Source organism: Columba livia, chromosome 1 (genome assembly GCF_036013475.1).
Source record: "Columba livia isolate bColLiv1 breed racing homer chromosome 1, bColLiv1.pat.W.v2, whole genome shotgun sequence".
In the NCBI taxonomy this organism is placed as follows: domain Eukaryota; kingdom Metazoa; phylum Chordata; class Aves; order Columbiformes; family Columbidae; genus Columba; species Columba livia.
Genome location: NC_088602.1, coordinates 115,086,343 through 115,110,564, shown reverse-complemented (window position 1 = coordinate 115,110,564; position 24,222 = coordinate 115,086,343). Strand labels below are relative to the sequence as shown.

General features: G+C 34.7%; 1 protein-coding gene and 1 non-coding gene across 3 annotated transcripts in view; one reads left to right on the top strand and one right to left on the bottom strand.

The window, feature by feature from the left end:
- The window catches only part of NLGN4X (neuroligin 4 X-linked), a 182,501-nt gene that overhangs the window by 84,754 nt on the left and 73,525 nt on the right, over positions 1-24,222 (bottom strand). Inside the window, exon 4 of one of the 2 annotated variants that reach the window (XM_065074099.1) lies at positions 562-621. The exons of the other annotated variant lie outside the window; for it this stretch is intronic. Within the exon in view, the coding sequence (XP_064930171.1) occupies positions 562-621 (60 nt within the window). The remainder of the gene's footprint in view (positions 1-561; positions 622-24,222) is intronic. 2 annotated transcript variants of the gene reach the window in all.
- Positions 21,475-21,594, top strand: LOC135578371 (small nucleolar RNA SNORA17). The gene has a single exon (XR_010469885.1). It is a non-coding gene; the product is annotated as a small nucleolar RNA SNORA17 (small nucleolar RNA).

Here is a 24,222-nt window from a genome sequence, read left to right as displayed (position 1 = left end):
GTATCCTGAAATAAACCATCCTGTGAGAAAAAAAAAAAACATATAAGTAAATAAAAATAGCAAAGAAAAAGCAAAACTCAACTGCACAAATGTACAGCATGTGCACTGGGGAAACAGTGGAAGTGAGAGGAAGGATATATGTGTGTTCTTTCATGAATTTAAAACAGGTGAATTTACAAAATGTGTAGGAGGGAAAAGAGCACATGCATGTTTTTAGATTCGATTTTCTGAACCTAAGAAAGAATTGGGAGGGAAATGTATATGGCTTCAAATAATATTTATGTTACTCACTTCACACATATTTAGGAATCAATTTTACACCTATGTCACAGGGGAATTGCAGTCATTTATATGCTAATTTGATTTTAAAAAGAAAAACAATGGAAATAATTTCTAAAGAAAATAAAGAAGCACATTGAAGTGTGCTTCTTCAAATAAGGGACTAAAAATCATGTTGAAATAACACCAATAACAACAACAATAATAATAATTATTATAATAAAAATTTAAAAGTTTATGTTCATGCATCAGGGTTGAGCTTTGAAAAAAACCAAAAAATACCTTCATCTTCACCACGATCATTACTGGTTATATCATCTGCGCTTTTCTTTGTGTTGGCTCCTGGGATCATAGTGAGGAGGAGAATAAAGGGAAAAAAAGAGAATTCAAAAACAGCAGGTTCTCAAAAATAATTAAAAAAAAAGTACAAAAAAAAAAGAAAAATGTAACAAAAATGTCAAAAACTGTTACATTTGAAATAGAAAAACAAAAAAGATGCAAATTGCACATAAACATAAAATGTCAAGAAGAACAAATTGAAAAGATTTGAAAAAAAATGTATCATATTCTGTGACAATGCAGTTACTTCAGTTAAAAGTGATTTCCTCAAAAACAAAATTAATGTGCTATTTAAAAGAATAATATAAAACAAAAAAGATATTAAAAATTATCAAATTATGGTTTCTACATAAGAAATGCAATTAATTTCATTTTGTTTGGTAATTTTGAAGAAATAATGCCTTCAGTCACCATCTTCAATAACATTTTATTCATCCTCATTAAGATTTATTAAGAATTATCCACAAGCTCAATATTAGATGGAATCAATGCAAATAAAATTATCACTGAGTCTTAAAACAACTTGGATGCACCAAGACAAACCACATAGGCCTCCTTAAAATTTATTCTTGCTCCCCATATGAACAAAAAGATATTTAAAACAAAGGATTACAAACAAAGGTGAAACAGAGTTGAGTGAATCCCAGACATGGAATTTGTCCAAAAGTAGCTATGGTTCATATTATACCACGTTTCAAGCTCTTTAGAAAAGCCTAGAAATTAAATGAAAATGGTTACTTACCATGAAAAGAACTCGCACTTATCTATTAAAGATTTTATAAATAACATATTTTAATTTCTATTGAATATGCTTTCTCAAAATACTTTTCAGGTGTATACATACACACGCAGAGACATACACACACATCCACACATGCCATAGTACATGTTTATTGGAGCAAGAGTAAATTAACATCATTTACCACCCCCACCCCTCCTTGGGTAATACTTCCGTTTTTTGACTAAAAAGCTATCTTTACACCCAACATTTCATTGTACTGTTCTTACTGCTGTAGCAAGTAGCCCATTGTAACAGGTTAATTGATAAGCAGTGAAACATGAATAAGAAACTTACTTTCTAATTTAGTTTAAAGATGAAATATGCCTACTAAACAAATAAAATGGTCTAAGTCATCACTCTAACCTTTTTTTTTCCTGAATTTTCTTTATTTGGATATGTGTTTCAAAAGAGTGGTATACTTGATTAACTCCTTTATGTATGATTTTGTGTATGAAGTCTGCCTATGTCACAGAGATATCATATTTAGCTAAAATAATTTTGTTACTTTTTATTCTATTATTTAAACTGTCTTTATATCCCTCAAAATTCAAGGTTTTGTGTAAATCTAAGTCCATGATTATAAATAAGCAAGACAGAATGTGGTTAATTTTTTTTAATATATACGGTTTGGGGTTCTGTGCATGGGTCTGCTTGTATCTTCTTGATAGAAACAGAATACAGACTTTCTACATAAATTTTCTGGAAACACTGCTGTTGTGTAGGTAATGATGGTGATTAGCGAGTCAAACTGTGAAAATCAGTGACTGAGACTCCATCTCCACACTAACCAGTATCTTCAGTGCAGTTGTACTTTAGTCATTGTGTGAGTATTATGCAAGTGCATTCCATCATATGTATTCAGTACATAGTTAACTAGGTAAAATACAGTTGTCAAGAAAATGTAGATGTTCTCTATCAGATTCTTTGAGAAAAGGCTCTAATCTCAGTCACCATCCAAGTTTTGCCCTTTTTTATAATACTTTCCAAATTAGTTTTAGCCCAATGAATGTTGAATGCTTTCCTACGAGCTACCCAAATAAAATCAATTTTGTATTTAGATAAACCTAGTACCCAACCTATAAAGTGCCCTTAAACTGTTTTTGATCCATGTAAAAAATTAATGAGAATTATTCACAGAGAATAAATCCACCTAGATACAAGTTTGAAAGCAACAGTATGAAAGTAACAGAAGAAATATTTATCTCATTTCCCCCAGTGAGTCTCCAGACTGTTTGATTAAAAATAAATATGATCATCATATGCCAAATATAAAATCAACTACGACATATAATTCCCATTAATTAAAAAATAGCAAAACATGACCCTATATATATAGTGCCTGTAGAAAAAAAAAACTTTATGTGCAATTATGTAATCCATACTTAAAGTCCTTTGAGTGAAAGAAGCAGATATGTCCCAAAATGTTTTAGTTTAGCTGCTATCCCCCCAAAAATCAATGCATCAGTAACATGTTGCAAGGATTTTCTGTCTTATGTACTTCCTGAAGTCACTCTGGTTCAGTGTATTTCAGAAAGAACAACAGAAACGTAATGAGAATTTAGAAAACGTCAACACACCATTCTACTAGATGTGATGAGACACAAATATCACGTAACACAGGTGACATATGATTATCTGCAATATCTGAAACTTTCTTAATTTCTGTTTTTCATTCTTCACAGCTTGAACAAATCCTGGAGTAACCAATTTTCAGAACAAAATATAATTCTAAAACGTATTGAATTTCAACGTGAGTAGGAATGATTTTTCTCCAACCTGTTGTGGAACAGTCTTTCATTTGTCTGTTGGTAACTGAAATATATTTTTATAACTAAGTTTTTTGGGTTTGATAGGTTTTTAAATGAATTTTGAGATCTGATAAATGGATTACATCAATAAGTTCTCAAACTCGTTTTCTGTGTTCCTGTCACGTTGGATTGCTTTCATACTGTGCATACTTGTTATAGAATAATGGAATAGAATGACGGAATCATTTAGGTTGGAAAAGACCATTAAGGTCATTGAGTTGAACCTAACACTGCCAAGTCCATCACTAAACCATATCCCTAAGCACCACATCTACACATCTTTTAAACGCCTCCGGGATGGTGACTCAACAACTTCCCTGGGCAGCCTATTCCAATGCCTGACAACCCTTTCAATAAAGACATATTTCCTAATATCCAATCTAAACCTACCCTGGCACAACTTCAGGCCATTTCCTCTGGTCCTATTGTTTGTTACTTGGGAGAAGAGACCAACACCCTCCATGCTACAACCTCCTTTCAAGTAGTTGTAGACAGTGATAAGGTCTCCCCTCGGCCTCCTTTTCTGCAGGCTAAACAGCCCCAGTTCCCTCAATCTCATCAGACTTGTGGTCCAGACCCTTCACCAGCTTTGTTGCCCTTTCTGGAACTCTCTCCAGCACCTCAATGTCTTTCTTGTATTGAGGGGCCCAAAACTGAACACAGGATTCGAGGTGTGACCTCACTAGTTCTGAGTACAGGGGGAACATCACTTCTCTAGTCCTGCTGGCCACACGATTTCTGATACAAGCCATGTCAGTATTAATTGCAGAACTGTTTGGGGAGAACAGAATTCTTATTGTTGGAATTATTTCAGTACTGCCAAAACCACATAAAATACTCAGGAGCATTTTTCAGAAAAATTATACTGATCTTTTGAAAATAGAATCTTCTAGAAACATATTATCTCATGCAGAGAGGAAAAAATGGAGTTTTCCAATCACATTTTCTCTTTATTGTTAAAAATATTCTTCATTTTCTCCTAAAACTTCTACAAGAATATGGCATTCCCTGTCATAAGAAAAAAAAATACTCTAATTCCTCTAAGGTTGATTCGAAGCTGCACCTCAAGTGCAAGTTCTGTCTCAAGGAGACAGAATAGGAATGTGACTAAAACCTCCTATGGCTCAGCAGAACTCTCTGTCCGCACCAGCTGCCTGTCCTACATACCAACACTTCCTTTCACTTTGAGGCTTCTTTTAGGGGTGTCAGGTTTGGAGGATTTTTCTTCTCCATATATGTGAAAAACACAGGAACACCAATTTTAGTCTTGGACTCCTGTACACCAAAAGAACATCATTTCTGTGTTATAGGATTGGGCCTTCTGCAGGCTAAGGAGTGTTTTATCCTACATCCCGCACAAAATATAGATGGTAAATCTTGACAGCAATCCTGGAACCAAAAGTAGAGCAGAGAGCAGTGCAGATAGCAGTGGTGATCTGGTGCAATAAAGACTGAATTCCAGAAGTATCTCTTTTGACCAACCTAAGGTTTGACTGGAGCTGTTGGTTTGCAAGGTTTGTGTTTCACTTTTCATGCTGATGAAAAGTACCAAAGAAAAATATTTCAAAAGGTTTATAGGATGAGAAATTCTTTTACTAATTGTCAAGGCCAGGAACTATTGAATTACATATATTAAATATGCTGTAGATATTGTAGGTCTACTGAAGACTACATTTGTATAAAAGTTCATGTTTTTATAGAAAGTTCTAAGAGGCCTTACTGTTAATGACAGCTAGAAAAAGATGTCCTTTCATAACATTTTTATTAAATGCCAGGTGACCTCTTTTCATTTGTCCTACAATTCTATTCATTACTGAGGGGAAAAGGCATAGTGTAATTCTTTACCGAACTGTTTCAGACCTCTTCTATAACACATTTTTGCTTGCCGTAAGATGTAATAGTACAAATGCAGAATAATTTAGGCATATATGAGCCAGATCTAAACTAGTGCCAGTCAACATATTCATCACAAAGCAGAGTTTCATGTGGGCTACTCCTTTTCCTCTGTAAGAAGCTTTATGTGCAAAGAAGTTGTAAACTGTAATTCAGTAAGAAGCCCTCTTTAAAAGTTCTTCAGCCCAAAATACTGATGCATCAGCTAATTAACTTTTAAAAAATACTTGATTTAATTTATGTATGGGTTTAAATTCCCCTTGTATTCCAGGTTCATTCTCAATGTCATGCATTCGTCTATCACAAATGAAGAAATCACCCCACTGTAAGCCCACCTTCTGGCTCACATTTGCTTCAATAATGAATAAAAATCTCATTCAGAAACAGATTGCAAGTCTTCCCAGATGTATTCACAATTTATGCTATATCTTCGTCCAATTAGATAACATGTATCATATATATATAACGTAGTCAGGTCCCATGCATGCAGTTTACCAGTGCTTGCAGTTTAGGTATCCATTCTGAAGCCTCTAATAGCAGCAAAAAATTCTTAACTACTGCTTAAGCTGATGCCATTTCTTTGCATTTTATATCTAATTGCTCCATCTGTCACACAGTATACCTTTTGACCCCATTTAATTTTGGGAAAGAGCTCAGTTTTCCGAAATCACACAGCACATTATTAGTTGTATGACCTCCCTGTTTCACATAGAGCATGCTCAACCTTCTGGAAAATTCCAGCTCAAACCAGATTAATACAGGATTTAATAGTCATTCTCTCAGTGATATGTCTTATTTATACAGCCATTTCAACAGATCTCTGAAGCTCTTGGTTTCCCATCCCATGAGAACCATTACAATTTTACAATCAGCTCAAGTCAACAGTTCATTACAGTCTCAAGGGATCAATAGGAAAACAGAACTGCACCTTTCTTTCTGCATTTCTCCTGAGACTGGTGAGTTATAACTTTACTTTGAGTCCCACTTAGTGCCCAAGCCTGAAGTTATTTCATGTCCAAAGAGAGAGGTCAGGCACTGGTGGGGTTTGGCTGTCCTAACACTGTTCTTGACTAACATCTATGGCCAAGGCTGTCCAGCTACTTTCATAGCTGCACGAAGAAGTTCTTATGTGGCAGCCAAAGAAAAGGATGTAGACATTTCAAATAGAAGTGGAGGAAAAATACTATTGAGAATTACTGCATTTCAAAGTGTCTTAGAAGCTGACTGCAGATTACCTACATCAGGAGACATCTTAAGGAAAGGCAACACATCTATCTTTCTACCTGTATTTTTAGAAGCTTGTTGCTTTTAATTGAAGAAATAGATGCATATTGTCTAGATTTGAAAAAACATTATTTTTTTAATTATTTACTGAATACTGGCAACATGTGTGTAATTGTGTGGGTATATATATGTACAAATATGTACATATATATACACATGAAAATGCTTTATGTGATTAATAATCTTCCAGAAAGAAAACAGGTTTGTTCACTAGCACTCCCTGTAATGGTGTTCAAATGAAATTACCATCTGTCAACAGTATGCAGAACTCCAATAAGCAGCCACATTCAATAATTTCAAAGCAGTCCTTAGCCATAAATTGGATGCCTTCTATCTTTTTCCTAAATAATAAGAAGACTTAAAATGCCTGCTATTCTACATAGTTTTTCATATGGAAGCCAAAGAGAGATCAGAATGTTACTTAAATTTGTCTGAATTAGATTTGGCTTTGTTTTAATGGATATATCACCAATGAATAGTGGAAGACACAAGATTACAGTGGCCGTTATTCTGATACCATTAACAACAACATCAACAAAACCATTTGAGTTGCAACTGCTTGCTCTGTATAGCAGCACCTTTTAAATAAAGAACATGTAACATAATTGAATTTGTGTTCTAAATTACTCCAGCTGCAAGGTGCACACACACGAAATTGCTAGAATTCCAGACATCAGCAAATGTGTAGATGCTGCTATATAGTCAGGAAATATTTATTTTCAAGAAAAGGGAATTAAATGTCAATTTTGTGTCATATTTGAAATTGGATGGACTGAGAGAAAATGCAGCAAAAATCCCTACAGTTTTGTGTTTCATGCATTAGTGAGGATTAAAAGAAACAAACAAAAATGCTGTTTCACAGGCTTCTTCCAAATAGTTTTAGAAATCCATGAAAAATCTATGTAGACACTTCTATTGAAAAAGAGAAATTCTAAGGTTGAAAAAGGATTGCATAAAAAACCAAATTCTAATATTACCTCAGCTCTTTATGTTGTCTATACTTTTTAATTACCTGATTACATATACCTTTGTTTTCAGAAAAAAATTGGTTGCATCTCCCCATGCATTAACTGTTTCACTTTCAGAGAATGAAAGTTGGATGAAATACTTAATATTTTACAGGTGCAGTAGTCTGCATACTGTTCCTTCCAAATAAAGACAGAAATAATGACTACTTTGTGCCTTGAGTTATATGTGTCCAACAAGCTGTTTCCCTGGACAACAATAAGTACATTAAATCAGTCCGTCACTCAGTTTCACATGCTTTAAATGAGGTTATATCTTCCAACAAGTTAACACAAAGCAAATGTCACAGAGTGATTGTGTTGTCCCATATAGTTTCACAGAAAGGTGCAAGTACTTTTTGAAAGCAGGAATGTTGTGGAAATAATTATTTACTACTTTTTAATAATACTAGTTCTATGATTGATATGGGAATTCTTTTTCTGACAAGTTTATTCCACACCAGTATGTTGATATGGATTCATCTCACTGAAGAAAATATAATACTCACACAGATTCCAGGGAAGGGGAAATCTTCAGCCTAACTGCGGAGATTATATGTCATCCTGATTACTGGTTGAGACCAAAAAGAGTTTACAAAAAATAGCAATAACTTTTATCATCTAGGAATTATGTTGGTGCCTGAAGATTTGGCCTGTCTACATTCTATTATTCTGCATTCAGTGGCTAATTCATATTGACTCTTATTCTAAATAAGATTCAAAAGATGAAATCTTAACTTCCATAACTTTGGGTAAATGGGGCATCCCTTCCCTTCTGTCAAAGTCTCAAAACTTTCTATACATTTCATTTTAGGAAAGTGAGTCACTCGTTTTAAGAATATTGTTAAATATAGGTATATGATGAACATAAATGCTGGCATTTACACTGGATACTCGTCATAGTTACTGAAGGCAACACATCTCAAAGCTACTTGTTATTCTGAAAATGTTTATGTTTATTTAGATTACATTTACTCATCCTGTAAAAAAAAAAAGATATATATATGATTTTACTTTCATCCTGTGTTAATCCATTTTGGTACATTCTTAACCAAGAAAAATTGCTTTGAATAAAAATTACCAAAAATAATAATTTAAAAAACTATTAAAGGTTAACAGGTTGCTTTTATTGATAATTACAAACATAAAAAATCATTATTATTTTAGAAGATTAATAACTAATACAGAAATGAGGTAGCAACAGAAATTCAGTAATATTTTTGATAAGGATTTGTTATGCAAATTACTCCAGATCTAGAACTTAAAGTCTTCTAAATGCAGCACATCGCTTTGACAAAACTGTGTATAGTGGCTCAAAAGAAAGGAGGCATTGTACAGCCTATCCTTTCAGTGACCTCCAACAGATAAGAGGAGTGTTTTTTGCACTTCCAGTGTAGCTGAATCTGCTCTGTTTGATGGAGGATTAGACTGAGCCTGCAACGCTTTCTGATTGAGTAATGAAACATTCATTAAAAAGCATAAATCTACCATATAGTTACTTAAATTCATTCAGACAGAAGCACATTTTTTTCTGTACAAGAATGAGGAGGAATGCTGTCAGTAAGAAAGTGTGGCAGTGACCTCAAATAGCTTACATTTTTCTGCTAAATTGGTGCACTTGATGAGATGTGAATGCAAAAATGTTAACATATCTCAGTGCACAATACGCCTGTGTAGCAGCACTGCATGTGCTTTAACCCATCTCACCTTCCTCATCAGTGAAGCCATTTTGAAATTAGAACAGATAGCTACATGCTACTTTCTTGAATTACAACATCCAAAATCTAACAATCAGTTTGATATACTGAGATGTTTAAAAATGCACTCTTTCCCTTTGTATTACACATGCTTCCTCTATGCTGACAAAGCTTTTAGGCACATGCATAGTTTTAAGCACATGGGCAGCCCTGTTGACTCCAAAGAGAACACCAGTATGAGTAAGCTTCAGCACTGTGACAAAGCTGGCTTCAGTCTTGTCTGAGGACTGAGAACATGGATAAGTCTACAGCAAAAACTACAGTAAATATCAAGTATATCCCCTGCAGGATATACAAATCCCACTGCAAAGATTGTCCAGAAGTGCATGTAGTATACTGCACTGGCAAGTCGGAGGGTGTAAGATGTGGTCTGAGTATTATTAGCTGCAAGGGTGTTGTTAGCATGATGATCATACTATAGTTAGGCTTAGAAGGGTGCATAGCAATTCTAAATTGGAAGGCACAAATCATCATCTATTATTAATCATATTTCCCAAGCCTAGAAGTAATTACACTCTAAGTAATCTGGGTAGCTGGACTCTCCAGAAAGTTGAGTAATGTTGACCTAACACCACCTGTGACTATTTGAGTACTTTCAAATAAATTTAAGAGAGACAAGTACCTATGTTTCATTTAAAATGAATGTAAGTGGGTGTGTAAAAAAAAAAAAAAATAAAAATTAACAGTCAGTTTTAATAACTATAGGTAACTGTCACCCCATCTCTGCAGACAGCTGAACAACACGAGCACACACTCTGCATTTAATAATTGCTGGAGAAGTTGTTTGTACAAATTCCTTTGGGCATTTATAGGCACCAGTGGAAGCTGTGACCTGAATAAGCAACTCCTAAGAATACCTCTAATTATTTGATGCATCTATTTTGATTGTTCATTTTGAACACAATCTCAATTTGCAGATGCCTTTTGAGAATTTGGGAAATAATGATGTTTGTTATTTCAGTGGATCCTGAGAGAATGTAATTTTCTTCAATTGCAATAGGTAATAAAATAGTTTAGTAGCATATTTGGTTTTATCTTTGATGTTTACTGGATCTCTAGCATCTTAGGTTTTATTTGGGAATCATGCAAGTGTTAGTTACAAGTAAATAAGAGGTCTGCATAAGATATCCAAAGGAGACACACGCAAAACTTCATGAAGTTTTTGTTTGTTTGTTTTTAGCACATAATCCAGTGTTTTGTTTTGGTTTTTTATAGATTTAAAGCACATCTTCATCTACACACAACAAAGTATTAATTTCTACTGTAATCAGAAATGTCAAACCAACTAAACAATTAGACTACGACAGAAAATGTTAATAAAAGGATTTTAAAATAATAATTTAAAAAGTGATAGAACATAATATAGCTGTTTCAGATAAAAACAGTTCTAAAGTGGATATGATGAAGCGCTTTATAATCTGAACTATGAACATTTAATTATTCTAATACTTTCAAAAATAGTACATGCACAAAAAGACCTTCACTAGGACTGAATAGCAGATGCCTAGGAAATAACATAGAAGCTGAAAAGTTCATTTAAACATTTTATTCATTATTACTCATTACTGAAAACATACATGACTTTGCCAAACAAAATTTAGTGTCCTTGTCCCAAATAACTTATGCCATGAGAAAATATCACAGGAAATGCTGATTGTCAGGACTTCTAAATAAAACACACAGAAAACATACTTTTAAAAGAAGAAAATCTTGCATTCTACTTTTTCAATATTTCCACAGCAGGACAGTTGAAGAATGCAAGATCTTAGGATTGGACCACTTAGAAAAGGTGTAACACTACCCAAAGGTCAGGAGATTGATGTAGAGAGTAATAAGCAAGGAGTTCATGAGCAAACCACTTCCCACTTTCACTAAGATCCTGGAAATTAACTAGAGCTGATCTAAATTTAAACAAAAAAAACAAAACAAAACAAAAAAAAAAGTCTAGCAAGAGAGCAGAATTTTTTTTATGTTGATATTACTGTTTGTGAGGTTTCAGCTTGCAGCATGGAAAGTTACCACATGAAGCTTTAATAAGAGTGAAGCAGGTGTAGGACTTCGTGCATGAAATCATCCTAGGATTTTGATTTTTGTGAATCTGTACTAGTAATAACTTTAAAAAATACATTCAGTCCATATCAGTTGGAGCTTGAAAACGCAGTTTTTCTGGCAATACTTTTCTGTCCTCAGCTTGGTGAAATTTTGGGATGTTTTCACAGAAAAGCATTAGGGAAGAGAGATGAGGAGAGGGAAAGTAGAGACCAAAATTGCATCATTCCATATTTGCCATATTATTTACATTCTGCAAAGTATAAGCTTTGAGCACATTATGAAGTTGTGAGATTTCATCCACAAATGTGAAAGCTGAATGAAGATTGTTTTTATTCATACACACTCTGTAATTGTTAATTATATTAAGCTAGCATCAAACTAGTTGATCAGAATAATGATTTCAACTTTCAAACTTCAACACCACACCATTGCTCTTACTAGTGTCTGACGCATCTATTCTTCCTTACTTGATGATATCAGTTAGTTGGTTTTGATGCATACTATGTTTGTTGATTATATATCTGTTCTGGTGGAATAATCTTTTCTCTATCAACCCAAGTTAATGAAAATTTATGTCTCGTTTCAGTTTTCCATTTTGCTATGTTCCAAGGATAATTTAAGCTTAGTATTTTGAATGTTTGAGTTAGCGCTTCACGATTCACTTAGAATTTAGAAAGGAACCACAGTAGCTTGTAAATTATCATTATGTGACAAAAGTAGATAATTAGAAACAAATAATAAAAAGTCCTATATAATATAGTTACTACATGGCACACACCATTTGGTATAATATGCTATTATACAATGATATAGCATCATATGGTATAATATGATTTTGCTATTCCACCTGAAGAAAAGTTGAATTTTGCATTTAAAGGGAATCATATATAAATTATTTAGAATTGTATCTGAAATTCTATAGCTTGTGTATGCAATTACTACTGAAAAAACAAATCTCAGGCTACTTCAGTTAAATATAAATGAATAATTCTTGTGGAAAGGAACATGTCAAGCTTTTTTTCCTTGGGTTTAAGTAAAATTATCGTGTATGTACTAGTGTTGTCTGTTGTCATATGTACTATGCTTCCTACAGGAAAAAGATAAATATAACTTGATACTGCATTTGCATTCAGCTGTAAAAGCAATCTAAATGTTTCCTTGTCTCAATCAGTGCAATTTACAATTTAAAACACCTACCATCTATTTGAGGAAATTGAATATAATTGACAGTTTTGCTCATGAAAATAAGCCACAAAGTTTAAGTTTGTTGAAGGTCACTGACAAAGTGAGTTAGCGAGGGTGTCTGAAGGTAAAACCATCACGGCATCAGTTCAAATTATACCTGCCTGTATGTTGCTGTTACCCTGTCAGTCATATCAGTACTGAAATACACTTACAGGAACAAAACAAAAATATTGGCACCTCAGCCAACCTACCTACCACTAACAGCAACAATAAGAAGGTATTAGACTTAAAGACACAGAAAAAAAGTTTGCTGTGATCATATCTCTCAAGGTTATTACTTCTGTTTTCTTCTGGCATCAGCAAAACCTCCTGTCAAGGCTTAAAGCCCTCTGACAAAGACTACCTGGTGTAGCAGAATGAACTTAGTCTGTGCCCTTGAACTCCCCCCTCCACCGTAAAGCACACCCAATTTCTGCCAACTGCTCTTCACCCAAGGCAAAATCTGAAATGAAAAAAAGCATCATTCAAAACATGATTTTTTTAGTAGTTGCTGCTCTGCTGGGAAACTGTCACAAGGCACTGTTTGTGGTTGTGCATGCATGTCTGTGTGACATTTGTCATGTTCTCCATTGCATGCCTGGGCCTCTTAGCAACACAGGAAAATGCTGAGCAGGTCCACTGCATCGTGGTTTGCTTTTCAGGCACCAGAGAAGGTAATTTCATACTTCGTACCAGCAACCTCTGATAAAATTGCTGATAAAAAGTGGAGGAATGAAAAGAAAGAATATCTAATGAGGAAAATCATGCCTGGCTAATCCAGTGTACTTCTGTGATGGAGTAACTTCATCACTGAACAAGGGAAAAGCTATTGATGTCATCTACCTAGAATTCTGTAAGGTCTTTGTTATGAGTCCCCACAACATTCTTGCTGTTAAATTGGAGAGACAGGCATTTGATGGATGAACTACTACATGGATATGGAATTGGCTGCATGGCCGCTACCTAAAGGGTTACAGTCAATGACTCAATGTCCAAGTGAAAACCAGTGGTGTCCCTCAGGGGTCCAGTACTGTTTAATATCTTCATCATGGATATCATGGAATTGAGTGTATCCTCAGCAGCTTTGGAGACGACACCAAGTTGAGTGATGCAGTTGATACACTTTTAGGAAGGGATGCCATGCAGAGGGACCTTGACAGGCTTGAGGAGTGAGACCATGTGAAACTCATGAAGTTCAACAAGGCCAAGTGTAAGGTCCTGCACCTGGACTGGGGCAATCCCCAGTATCAATACAGGCTGAGGGATGAAGTGACTGAGAGCAGCCCTGTGGAGAAGGATTTGGGGATACCGGTAGATGAAAAGCTGGACATAATCCAGCCATGTGCGCTTGCAGCCAAGAAGGCAAATCAGACCCTTGGCTGCGCAAAAAGAGGTGTGGCCAGCATTACTGAGGGGTGTGTTTTTCTTTGACACATTTTCTAAAATCTATGATCAATTAGTTTTGGCATATGATTAATAATCTCTGCAACAAAAATAAGATGGAACATTCTGCAGAATTTGCATCTAGAGTTCACTGCAAACACCTTTCCACATTTTAGCATTTAAATAAACCACTGATGTCACCTATATTTTAACTCTGATGATATAATTTTCCTAGTGATCAAAGTACATTGCCCTTCTTTGTCCAACGTTGACTTTACCACATTTCATTTTAGTGTCTCATTTCACAGCTCTCTATATAGCGTCCCTCTTCCCTTTATTATGTATTTCTGTTGTAAAAAGCAGCAATTCCAGTAACAACCCTTAATTTGTGATTCAGACTCTTGCTTTTGAAAATAGGTTCCAAATCCACTAATATCAGCAGTTTGGTACAAAACAGATCATTAAAATAATTGCTAATGTTCCCTCTTTCAAGAGTAGCTCATAGATTTCCACACCAAGAAAATAACATCATCTGACAAGTTTGTGTTTTGTTTTTTTTTTTTTTTTTCAAACTCTTCATTCCTTTACATGTTATTGCATCCTCTAGCATCACCCTTTTCTTCACACTGGTCAGTTTTCTAAAATTATGCTCTAATTTCTTCCTTACAAGACTTTGATCCCTCTCTTTCCTTACACTTACAATTCATGATGTTCTATTTTTTCAGTTAAGTTTACACTAGGGTCATGCTTAACTACCCATAATGCATAGTCTACCACCCTAAACTATCAAAGTTAATTCAATCCCATGCTGCCTTCAGTTATTGCTCATCTTCAGCATCAAGTAATAAGTGAGTGCCATTTCAGTTTCTCCGATCTTATGTTTGTAATCTTACTTTGTTCTACATTTACTCTCTTTTTCTTCTCTGGGTATCTAATTTTACAAGAAGCAACAGGATAATATGCATTTCTCTTAAGAGTACCCAAGAATCAAAGATACATAACAGAGAGTTACAAGACATATTTTGATAAACTGAAGAGTCAGAGGAGTAAACACTAGAACCTATATCCTTAGATGCTCTAAGGATAAACTAGTATTTTATTCTCAAAAAGCATTTGAGGTTAAAATTATTGATGTGCCAGTGAAATACTTGCGTCTAATTAAAAAAAAGCTACTATAATAGAAGATTAGTAGGAATAGATAATGTGCATATTAAAATAAAGAAAAATAATGTTACTATAGCCGAACAGAAAGAGTAATTAAAAGCATCATAAAGCATTTAGATACATTGATGGAAAATAACCCACAGCTGTTTTTAAAGAAAAAGCGTCACTCTTTGATCTGCTAGAAATCTTTAGGTCTCTCCCTAGAATACTTGAGAAAAGAAGCTTGTTGATAAAATTTATTTGGGTTTTCAAAAAGTCTGTGATAAACCCTTTTCTGAAGGAAGATGTTAAGAACACAATTATTCACAGAGAAAGAGGTGAATTAATGTCATATATTAAAAACAAGCTACACAGAGTATGTTAAGTTGTAACCAAGGGTCAATTTTCAACACAGCAAAAGATTAATGATGTAGTGAAATATTCTCTCCCTTAATCTGATGTTATTTAACATTCTGTTAATGATCTGGAAAAAGGGATAAATTACGACAGCATACAGTTTTCCAGTAACAGAAACTACATGAGCCAAGGCCAGAGAGAATGTGAATATCTTAAAAGAGAATTTATAAAGCTAGATAAATGATGGATGACACTTAAGGTGCTACTTTTTGAACTGAAGTCAAACATACATTTAAATGCCTGTGAAATATGACCTGTTCACTCTGCAGTCAATGGAGAGGAAGAATGTCTGCCCCAGGTTAAGATGAATTGCAAACAAGGTGTGCTTTTTTATCTTTTTTTTCTCTGAATAACAAGTGAGTTTAGCACAGAGATAGAGGTTCCTATACAGTAGTATGTTCAAAAACTAATAGTCATGCACAAGGGAAACAATAACTTGAGCCAGATACACACAATTTTTAGATTCCCAATTAGCCATAACTTCCAAAGAAAGGCTTGGGCATTATTCCAGTAATAGCAGCGAGAATCTTAAAAAAATAGCCAAACACAACACTCGGAATGTCAAAGCATAACATGAAGTAATTCTGAAAATACAGTAATTTTGGACATTAATGTATAATAACCAGGTCTGGCAGGTCTCATCAGGAATGATAGATTCACATACATTTTCATACAGAACATAGCAAAAATAGAAGGTCTTCCATCAGCACTCTATATTGCCAGAAGACAAAAATGGTGTTGTATTAAAAGAGATTCAATTAGAAACCTCAATTACCTATAGAGAACAGAAGAATATAAGGGATACCATTATTGTATTGTTCATTTATAGCACGCTTGAAGTGAGACCTAACTTCCCTGTGAATACAAGGAGTGTTGCATTCCTCTAAATAACTGAATATGTTTAAAAGTTATTAATCTTCAACTGCTCAAGAACAATGGTAGGTACTTAAAAAAATAAAGTCATAATGCACAGAAATACCAAACAACCATTAGCATTTTGTATTAATTTTTAAGCATGTTACATCATGTAACTGATACCAAAAACTCAACCAAAGACCAAACATAGAGTTATGTCTAATTTTATTGAGATAAGTGGGACTGCTCTATGCTCAAAATTAAATATATGGGGCAGAGAACGTGAATTGTGTGTTTCACAGTATAGGTAAGCCATCAAACTGTCTGGGAAGAAAATTTCAGTGAAGTTTAGTGGAGACAGAGTCTCTCGCACCACCAGGATTCCTCACCCTGATGCAGGAGAGAACTGCAAATTTGAGAGAAAGGAAAAGGATTTTTGGTGTGGTCTCTCATACAAAACTTTCAACTTCAGCTTTAACAGTGTCATGGGGTAAACAGACTTTTATAACAATGTAGTCTCAAGATGTGACAGCAGTGAAATCAAAAGCAAGTTCTGGAGTGATATTAAGATCAGAGACAGGACTCGTTACTGTCCCTAGTCCTCACTTGGAATCATAAAACGATAAAGTTTTCTGATTTTTGTTGTTGTTGTTTTGGTTTTATTCTGCCTTAAAAACTGTACTCTGACTATATTCTCTTCCAACTTTAGCATCAGAAAGGAAATACCATTTTGTTACAGGATGAATGTGAGCCTGAAAATTTCATCTTCAGAAATTTACATGTGCTTCACAGTTATCCTAAAATGGACTTTCTCAAAACATAAAAGGCAAGCACGCAACTACTTGTACACAAGTACACAAAAGAAGTGCATCTTAGTTTCTAATGTTAATTCAAATTTGCAATATAAGTATGTGCCTGCTAACTTACTTTGAGCATGAACACAGCAATAAAAGGAACACATAAAGATCTGTCCTAAAAGAAGCAATGGCAATAAGTAGCACAGGGCAAATCACCCCTAACATACATGCAGAAGACTGGCTGAACTGATTCAGAGTTGCCATGGTGTTATAAAAGAAGCATCAAGATGTAATTAAAAAATGAAATACTGTGAGCTTGGCACTCCTTTCCACATGCAAATGGAAAAGCAAATAAAATATATTTCAACTCTGGATTTAGATACACAATTAAAAAATTGGAATAAATATTCTGTATCCTTCAGATCCATGAAAAAAAGATTTAAACATCAGAAATCTATAATAACTGACAGCAACTATACCTACATGTACACAGAAAAAATTAACATCTGTATTTCAAGGACTGAGACTGCAGTGCCCATAATCAGAAGGGAGATTACAAGTATAAAGTAAGAACAAGAGTAAGACGAGCATTCACGAACTTGCAATGTGAATGAATTAATTACTAGACAAAGAATGACAGAGCAATCCTGGAAAGGGGCAGAGGAACAAAAGTGAATGCTGATGTTTCTTTAAATCTCCATTGTAACACGACGCTTACATCATGCTGCGTTGGGTTACATCATGTTACGACTAGTGATGTAACCCGTCGCAATGCAATGCACACATCGCATTCAGTCAGCACTTTTTCAGCTTGTCCACATGATCACCGTGGCCAAGAGAGGTTTGGTTCTGTTAATTAAAATTATTGTATTTCTATGGTATTTCTGGTTGTTCGTGAGCATAAATTTCCTTGTTTTAAGAAAAAGAAAATAGAACTAAAATATATTCTAGATGTATAAAACAAATGTATAGAACACACAGATAGGATTGGTCTGACAGTGCTATGAAAAGCCACCAAAATGGACTTTAAGATGAAGTTTTACGGTAAGCTCTTCCTATATGTCATGAATGTAATGTTCTTATACTACCAAACCAGGCTTCAGGTCTGGGAGAAGAAATTATTTCCATGCAGCAGCAGACTGCTGAAGGCATTAGAATAACCCTATTGCCAGTGCCCCCAATGCACATGCCGGAGTCTGTAGCAGCTAAACTGTGGTTGATGGTGGAACTGATGTCCAGTGGGGTATTCAAATAGCTGGAGCAGCAGAAGCAACTGTGAGTAGAGCCAAATATTGCACAGCAAGAGTAATAATTTGCCTGATTGATAAGACTAAACACAAAAAAAAGCCTAATCTTTTTCTCACCTTGTCCCTTCTTTTATTTTCTTAGTCTAGCCTTGATGCCAGTGCTTGAGTAGAAGCATTTGGATTTGGCTATGGGCAATTTTTCCAGATAGCTTCTATCTGAAAATGTGATAGATATTTGAATGCATGGTTGTAGGTTTTCCCCATCATAGACCACAGTAAGTTTGCTATTTCCTTTTTTTTTTTTTCATACTATGCCTTGGGAAGCACTCTTTTTTCTAAATATTTTAACATAGGCGAGATGAACAACATATTCACAAAACCATTAACTTTTTTATTAATCCCATACTCATTAATACTCAGGTTTAGATGGAGAAATGGCATCAGCATAGGATGCAAAAAAACTTCCAAGGAGAGTTTGACATTATATGCCAGTATGTTCTTGCTTTTTCTGCTGCTCAGTTTTAGATAAAATAAATTTTATCTAACCTACTGAACACACCGAATTTTCACTGCTGTTTTTGTTTATGTTGAGTTAATTTTTCCCCCAGTTTGCCTATCTTTGCAAGTATATACAGAGGCATATAGAGTCTTGCTGATTTTCTGCTCTGCTTTCTATCTTGTACACTTTGTTCATAGCTTGCACAAATGCACACTCGCAAAGAGATAATATCACTTTCTCTTTAAGAACTGATTATAAACAGAACATTTTTTAAGGTTACTCTTCAATTTAGATGTGAATATGCATCTTCTTCCATTGGAAGTTATAATCGTGAAAGCATTTACCATTTCATGACTAAATACTACCCTTCCTCCTCCTTCTGTCATCTGCTTATAACTGTCTTCTTGCTAGAAGCTAATTCAGCTGCACATGTGACTTCTCTAGAGCTTGTCTCAGACAAAAATGTGTCATGTTAGCAAAGAACGACTCTTTAAACTGATTAAGCTAAAATACTCTGACTGAAATGGGTTAGGAGACAATCATCTCAGTAGCTTCACTAGCAGAGGCAGGAATTTTTATCTTGGAGGGTGAAAAGCAGTGACTTTGCTGTTACAGCTGCAGTAGGAAAGGGATGTATCCACTTCTCTGAAATATTTAAGCAGGTGAGAAGACTTTGGCAAGGAAGAAAGGATTAAGAATTTGCTGGAGAAAGTTAAACACTAATTCAGTCTCTAAGAATGTAGATGGAAGCAGAGTGGTATTATGTCAACAGGAAGCCAGAGCTACAATTGATAAAAAGAGTAGATGCCAATGAATGACAAGCCTCAAGACACTCAGTACAGCTGATTCTCAAAAAATATGTGGCTTCAAGTTGCAAAAGAAGTATTTCATCTGATTTCTGTTCATATTCTTCCTGGTCCTTCTCATTTAACGACAAGGCATGTTATACATAAATCAAATCAAATCAAATACCCCCGTCTTAAAAAAATGCTAATGAAATGCCTGGAATTGAATCACAACACAATCAAAGTTCCATGGTTCACAAAACAAAGAAAAAAACACTTCTGGAATTGGGTCTTGATTCTGGTACTTCAGAAAAATCTATATGTATACCAAGCATATAGCCCCTCTGAAATCAGGCTGATTTTTGAGTCAGTTTTACTGAAAGCAGAATAAGAGTGGTGTTACATCTTAAATGATCCATTCTAAAGGAAAAAAAAAAAAAAAAGGTAATGTAAATAGAGTGGTTTAGGCAGAGTAATTCTATTAATATGCGTAGGTTTACATGTAGAATCTTTCAGTGCTGTGTTTGAGCAGTGAACAGTTTTTAACTCAGCTGAAACCCTGAAGCAAGAAGGGAACAAAAAGGGGACAGAGCTTGAAGGTTGTCCTTATGGCACTACACCTTCTAAAGCTCCTGTTGGTTTTCACTCAAGGCTTTGCCTAAAGGCATAATCTAGCCGTAAATCATTATTCATGTCATTGACTCCAGCAAAGACTGATTCTTTTCTAAAACAAAAATGTTAAACTCTGAATCAAGTCAGAATCCCATAAGCAGTAAGTAAGCTGAAAAGTCTTCCATTGTATATTATGTAAAGCCTTTAAAGGAAAAATTTGGGTTTATGGATGATCTTGTTCTAAGGCTTACACTAAAACATCTACATTTCCTTATAATTAGTAGGATGATTTACTCTGGAACCTTATACCACCTGAGTGAAAAGTATTACATCCTTCCTGCAGCCAAGCAGCAAGGATTCATGACTTGACAAGCTCTGTTATAATAATCAGACTTCTGCTAATGAGGAATAAGTAGAGTCTAACAGAATGAAAACTGGAGCAGTTTGTCACTCACAAAAGAAGTCATTGGCTTATAAAGTTTGTGGCATCCTATTACAGATTTACAATGGAAAAAACAGGTGGAATATGCAGTCTGATAGTAGACTATATGATGCAGAAGTGGCAAAAATACACCCTCGCGTACAAAAATCAGTTCTGAGTAGAGAAGTGTGTTCTTTTTTGTAAAGATGTACAGCCTAACAGACATTTGTTTATAGTTGCATTCACATGTTTACAAACTAACCACAATGTCAAATTTCTTTGAAATTTAAACTGAAGTACATTGCTAGTTGAGATACAGTAGGGCCGTGTGAAACCTAGTAATGCCTTTAAAAGTTCCACTCTAGTGGGGTTTTGATCCCACCCAAAATTACTGATTTAACAATTTACTATCTTGAATGCAGTAAGTATCCTCTTTTCACCTCATACACTCTGAATAGAACACTGATTTTTTTTTTAATCTTAAATCATTACATTGTCAGTGTTTTCATTGCTGTGATACTGAAATCCTAATCCCTATTTTAAACATGACAGTCTTACTGTTTATTGCACTTGTAAAAATGCATCTTTATATAATAGGCAAAAACAACTATAGACTTTAGGGTAGACACAGGTTCCATTCATTGACATAATGAAACAATATGACTGCTTCCACAGAAAATAGCATTATTCTGTGTAGATGGAGTAAGATGAAGACTATTTTATGGTATTCATTTTCTGTGATGAGACAACAGAAGGGAAAAAGTAGGCCTTCAGCAGCTTAAGAAAAATGAACCAGAAAAGAGCAAAGTTAGTAAAAACCTGCTTCCTCTGCCTTCATTAAATTTAGCATTTTCTCTTTCCTGGAATGGATTCTATTGTATGTGCACATGAGTGTTTGTGCTTGTGGATTCTAAAAGCCCTAAAAGGGTCAACAGGTAGCAAAGAGGCAAAAAGCTTAATTTTTTGTCCTTGCTTTACATTCATTAAAGCCAAGCATAATGTGAGCTTTGCAGTAAGGCCTGTTAAGGTGACTGCCACATTTATTCTAACAAGATTGTTAGAATGACAAAGCCTAAGTGTACACCCAAGTACTGCTTGTTCCATTGCTTATTGCAAATGGAAACCTGGAAGGGGTACAGGAGTTTAAGAGAGAACTATAATCTCAAGTCCACCTGCAATTTAAAAGAGAAATAAAAATATTAAGTTTCTACAAGAAGAAACTGCACATCTTGTGCTGCTAACTCATTACTTCTGGTAGTCCATCCAAATAAACAGGATATCTATAGATAAAAAGACATTGTTTTCTAAGGACTGAATTATGAAGAAGCTGTTTTAGCAGCAGAACATGTTCCCAAAAATCTGTGACAAGCTACACCCTATTGCTCATATAAATTACCCTTAACTGTTCCATCATTAAAGTCCCTGTTGCCATATATGACTGGAAGAAAACGTGTGGAAAGATAGCAAGTCCTACCAACAGGAGTGCAGTTACAGTTTAGGTAATAGAAAAAATGGACTGTGTTTATGTGAAACCTCTGAAGGGACCTTTATTGCTCCCTGATGTGGTGTACAAAGAAAGAAATGCTTGTTCTTCTTGACTGCCTTCCTTTATTGCCCAGTCGCCTCAGACCACAGTTGCAAGACACCAGCTTCCATTCTGTTCTCTTGGAAATTCACTTTAGAAACAGTGTGACCACTATGGGCCAAAAGCTGCCGTCAAATTTACTTTTGAAAATCCAGGACAATTTTAAGTTGATATGTGGCACATATGATTGAATAATCTGGCTACATCCAATGTCATAAAGTAGTTGTATTGCCTGAGGGGCAGGGATTGAACAGGAAACCAATAACTTATCAGAAACACTAGAGGAACAATAAAAGTAATCATTAGAATAAACTTCAGAATAAATGGTCATAGTGGAATATTTTCATGCTTTATATTAAGTTCAAAGGCATCAGGAGGAGTCAGAGAGCAACAAAAGTCAGAAATCCACACAGAGGTACATAAACTACTCATTCAAATGAACTGGAAACCTGAAAAATATTAATTTCATGAGAAAAAAAATAAAAATATCAGTAAAGAAAATAAATACACCAATTAAAATAACAATCAGAGTATGCCTGACATTTTTTTTTCAAAGTATCCTGAACAGCTATACAGTTTCTGATGAAAATCCAGAAATAAGGTTTAAATTTACTCAGAAAAAGTGAACTGCATATTGTTAGACCTTGTAGATCCTGTGACACATGTCAGTTCCTAGTTAAGGAAGTTATGTTTGCTTTCTCCAGTTTATAGCTAATGTAACATCCTTAACTCTTTCCTACACACATCAATTGTTCTGTCTTTGTGAATATGGTTTAATCCCTAATTAAACTTAAATTTCTGCTCTCTTTCCATATACTATGTGTTAAATTATTAGGAATAACTTGAAATCAATGTAATTACTCACAAAAGTAAATACTTACTGTGCAATACTAGAAAAAGAGAACTAGGGATAAGAGAACTATACTCCAGTTACCCACATATACCTAGAAGGCTGAAAAATTTTGACTTTCAAAATCTAACTTAGGTGACTAAAACAAGAAAAAAGAATTAACCTTAGCAGACACTAGAGGGAGGAAGCCTCTTCAGGAAATAATGTTGCTATCAGTCATAGGCAGGATTTAGGAGACCTCACTAAGCAGTTTAGTTCTAAAACCTGTATCTACAATTCTTCTGTAAACACAGTTTCTAATCCTCAGCCTATAACTTAAAGAAAACATGACCCGATAGATTATATCACCAAGTGATAAAGAATGGACTAGATAGAAAAACAAAAGAACTTTGAAATGTAATATGAAAATGAACATTAGCTTTCTGAAGAGTAACATACTTGTAAAATAAAGAAGGATACATTAATAAATATATAAATCAGGCAATGCACAGAAGTTTCAAACATGGGAAAAAATAAAATGGCGTTAATGAGTCCCGAAGAGATTGTCTGCAATGTGTGAAGTAGAAGTGTGCAAAGATCCCTGAGCAATTGCCAAACAGCCTTATTGGCAACTAGAAGCAGAAAAACTATGTCACATTCTTCCTGCTCAAGCTAATTAGCTCTGATAAGTGGCAAGAACCCTTAGTTTAGGTGGAGCAACTCATTATGTTCCCCACACAGCACTGCACGCTGTAGATTTATAGGTTTATTTGGGGTAAGCTTAAAGTAAGTGTAGGAATATTTAAAACAGTATTGTATTTTATAATGACAACATTCTCTCAAGAGTTTTCCTCTAGTAGCTGAACCATATCTGTATTACATTCATTCTCTGAAACACCTTGTATTTCTGAGGATTGCTTTTTATACATACATACTTATAATTTCATGTGATTATTAAAATAGCCCCCTTAAACAAGATGAAGACATTTAAAGTCTCCAATGAACAAACAGATCCATTTATTCTTGATGACATCTGCTTTGAATATTTAACAAGAATTTGGTATTAGCAAACATCAACCTTTATATAGTAAAAAAAATGCAGGAGAAAATGTCCTTTTTAGTACAGCATTATAAATGTACAATTTTTGCTACAATTTAATGAAACAATACAGTGCTGCAATAATATCTTTATTTGCCAGGTGCAACTGAAGTAAACATAGTATTAGTT